Genomic DNA, 2,928 nt, shown 5'->3' on the forward strand with positions numbered 1-2,928 from the left:
TTGTGTATTTGCTAATTTTGCATCTATACTGTTTTCACTTGTAAAAGATTTCAACGATAATTAACCAAAGAGTTGTATATAAAATTTCACTAGATAGTATATCTTGTGACTATTCAAATGCTATTAATTACAATAATAAAAAGGTTAAATAATTTGTTATTATTCATATCTGTGGGAAACCTTGTCCAGTAATTTTTTTTTTATTTTTTTTTTTTATAGGAGAAGGGGGCAAACTAGCACCGGACCGAGAAAAATACTAGACTATACAGAACTAAAAGAAAAAAAACAAATAGTCTGTAATTTTTTTTTTCTAAGTTATGGTTCAATTTTATATCAAACCCTTTCCCATCCTTATCTTTTAAATCAAATACTATCAAACAGTGGATGATATACGAAAAAGTTAATTCTTTAGAGAAGTATTGATAATAAAGTTTAGTTCAGTAATTCAAACTATAATCGTATTAAGAAAATAATTACTATTCGTAATATATAATAGTGTTAGATCATTTTCAAGTTTAATAAATCAAAATCTTTCTAACAGTTTAAATTGTTTAATTTCTCATAAAAAAGTGTTTTCAAAATAAACTTCTTTTCATTACTACATGTTGTGGAATAATGTTAGTGTTAAAGATTGAACATATTATTAAAACATCCTGCAAAAAAAATAGAAAACGACTTCCACTTTCTTATAACTAACAAGAAATCCAAACGTTATTTAAAAGGTTTATGAATTATTGTTAAAAATCACAAAAAAACTTTCAAAACGTATACAACTTTATAAACGCTGACTTACCTGTTAAAAGGAAATTGCCGTCAAAAAAAACAAAGTCGTAAAATAAAAACAATTTAATGTTTATTTGTATGGCGTTAACAAATTATTTTTTAATCTCAAATTCTATAATACATCGTTGGTAATGACATCGATTCCGAATTAAAAACTAATATGTACAATTGTTACGAGCTAGAGAACTTACAAGTAACAGACAATTTACATTTGAACTGCGCATCGACAGCGGACATCAATAAATAAAGTTACGCAGAGTGATCGGAGGAGAGCCTCGGCTCCGGCGATCTAACAATCAAACTTAACAAAACATACGATACATAGGACGCGAACAAAACAATCAGAAATACACATCGACACGACTTAACTACTCTCCTAAATATACTGACACCTAGCGGAACATAATCTCTTTTTGGTAGCAATCTCACTTCACATAGCTGATCGAACGGACCTACAACTAAACTAATTCGAGAAACGCATCGAATATTCGAAGGAAAATCACAGTTTGCAAACGAATCGTTTCACCCACCTAGCGGGCCTATTAATACCTAGTCTATACCGACATATTTACAAGCCGCTTGCCTCGCGACCGCACTCCGTACGATTATTGACTAAGGATAATTCTAAAAATCAATAAATAAGGTTCGCAAAACGTTCAACACCGTCCACGAGCACTTAGTCTTTGCCGCACCTCAAGACGGGGCGCCTCAAGGCAGGCAGGTTGGCCTTCAATATATGACGGAAACGGGCCGCCGCAGCTGATCGTCGTGCGGGCTGTGCTGTGCGCCGGCGGGCGACACCGGCGACGCGGGCGCCGCGCCGTACTGGTGGAACAGCGGCGACGGGAAGGGCTTGGGCGGCGCCGCCGGCGATGTGTACAGCGACGAGTAGAAGGACGACACCACGGCCGCCGCGGACGATGCCGTCGGCAACTTCTCCGCCGTCGGCGCCATCAGCTTGGAGAACTGCAGGTGGTCTAGCTGGTGCGGGAAGTAGGGCGGCACAGCGGAGTAAGACAGCGCATCCAGCGGGCCCACGCCCGGCGCCGGGCCTGCGAAGTACGGCAGCGGAAAGCTCGGGAAGGCACCGGCGCCTGGAGCACCACCTGCCGTCGGCGGCTTGGGCTTACGTCGTGGCCGGTACTTGTAGTCAGGGTGCTCCTTCATGTGCAGCGCTCGCAGCCGCTTGGCCTCATCTATGAAAGGCCGTTTTTGCATCTCCGTCAGCAGCTTCCACTCGGCGCCAAGCCGCTTCGATATCTCCGAGTTGTGCATCTTGGGGTTATCCTTGGCAATCTGACGGCGCTGCAGACGCGACCACACCATAAAAGCGTTCATGGGCCGCTTAATGTGGCCCTCGGCTTGCGGACTGGAGGCGGGCAGCGGCTGCGGCGCGCTTGGGTATTCCGGCAGCATGCCCGGGTGCATCGAAAACGCGTACGGGTGATGGCTCAAGGTAGACATATTTATCGTATCAAAGAGAATTGTAAAGCTCCGTTAGAACATTAGCTAAGTAAGGCGGTGAATGAGCGCGGGGGGAGCGATCGTGTCGCTGCGAGGTCGGTCGGTGGACTGACGGGTGTCGGCAGCGCGAACGTAGGCCTCGGGCGGCCGGGGCGCGGCGGGGCGCGGCCGGGGCGGCGTGGCGCGGGCCAATAGGGGTCGCCTCAGAGAAGCCTTCGCCCCTCCCCGCAGTGACGACCGTCTCTATCGCTCACGTACAGCGTCCCACTCGCTCACCGGCTAGCTGTCGGACCTCGCCGCGCGCAGAGCCTGACAACGAGCTATATTTCTTGTAATATTTTGTTTTATTTGATAAATTGTGTTTAGATTTCTCTCTGTTATTGTCCCTTACATTAGAATCTTCAACGTTTATTAAAATGCACAAAACTTTGCAGCAACTTGTCTTTTTCATACATAGTTAATAAGTAAAAATAATAAATAGTCACTTGCACAGGAAAAGTAGCACAAAAAAGACAAAATTGCAAATAAAATAAACTAGAAATGGTTGCTTGAAAGATTAAAATTATATGTTACATGGATATCCATCCATTAATTTTGAGACATGAGACTCAAAATAAATCTTATAATATCCATATCCAAAAACATTACGAAACCTATAAAATATTGAATATTTTATCTTAC

The 2,928-nt window shown here is 43.0% G+C and overlaps 1 protein-coding gene across 1 annotated transcript; it reads right to left on the bottom strand.

The window, feature by feature from the left end:
* Positions 1 to 868: 868 nt before the first annotated feature.
* LOC106719255 (SOX domain-containing protein dichaete) lies at positions 869 to 2,343 on the bottom strand. Its single transcript, XM_014513542.2, has one exon. It carries the CDS (start codon positions 2,245 to 2,247, stop codon positions 1,513 to 1,515), a length of 735 nt encoding a protein of 244 aa, XP_014369028.2. The 5' UTR covers positions 2,248 to 2,343; the 3' UTR covers positions 869 to 1,512.
* Positions 2,344 to 2,928: the final 585 nt, after the last annotated feature.

The sequence above is a fragment of the Papilio machaon genome, chromosome 1 (genome assembly GCF_912999745.1).
Source record: "Papilio machaon chromosome 1, ilPapMach1.1, whole genome shotgun sequence".
Classification (NCBI taxonomy): Eukaryota; Metazoa; Arthropoda; class Insecta; order Lepidoptera; family Papilionidae; genus Papilio; species Papilio machaon.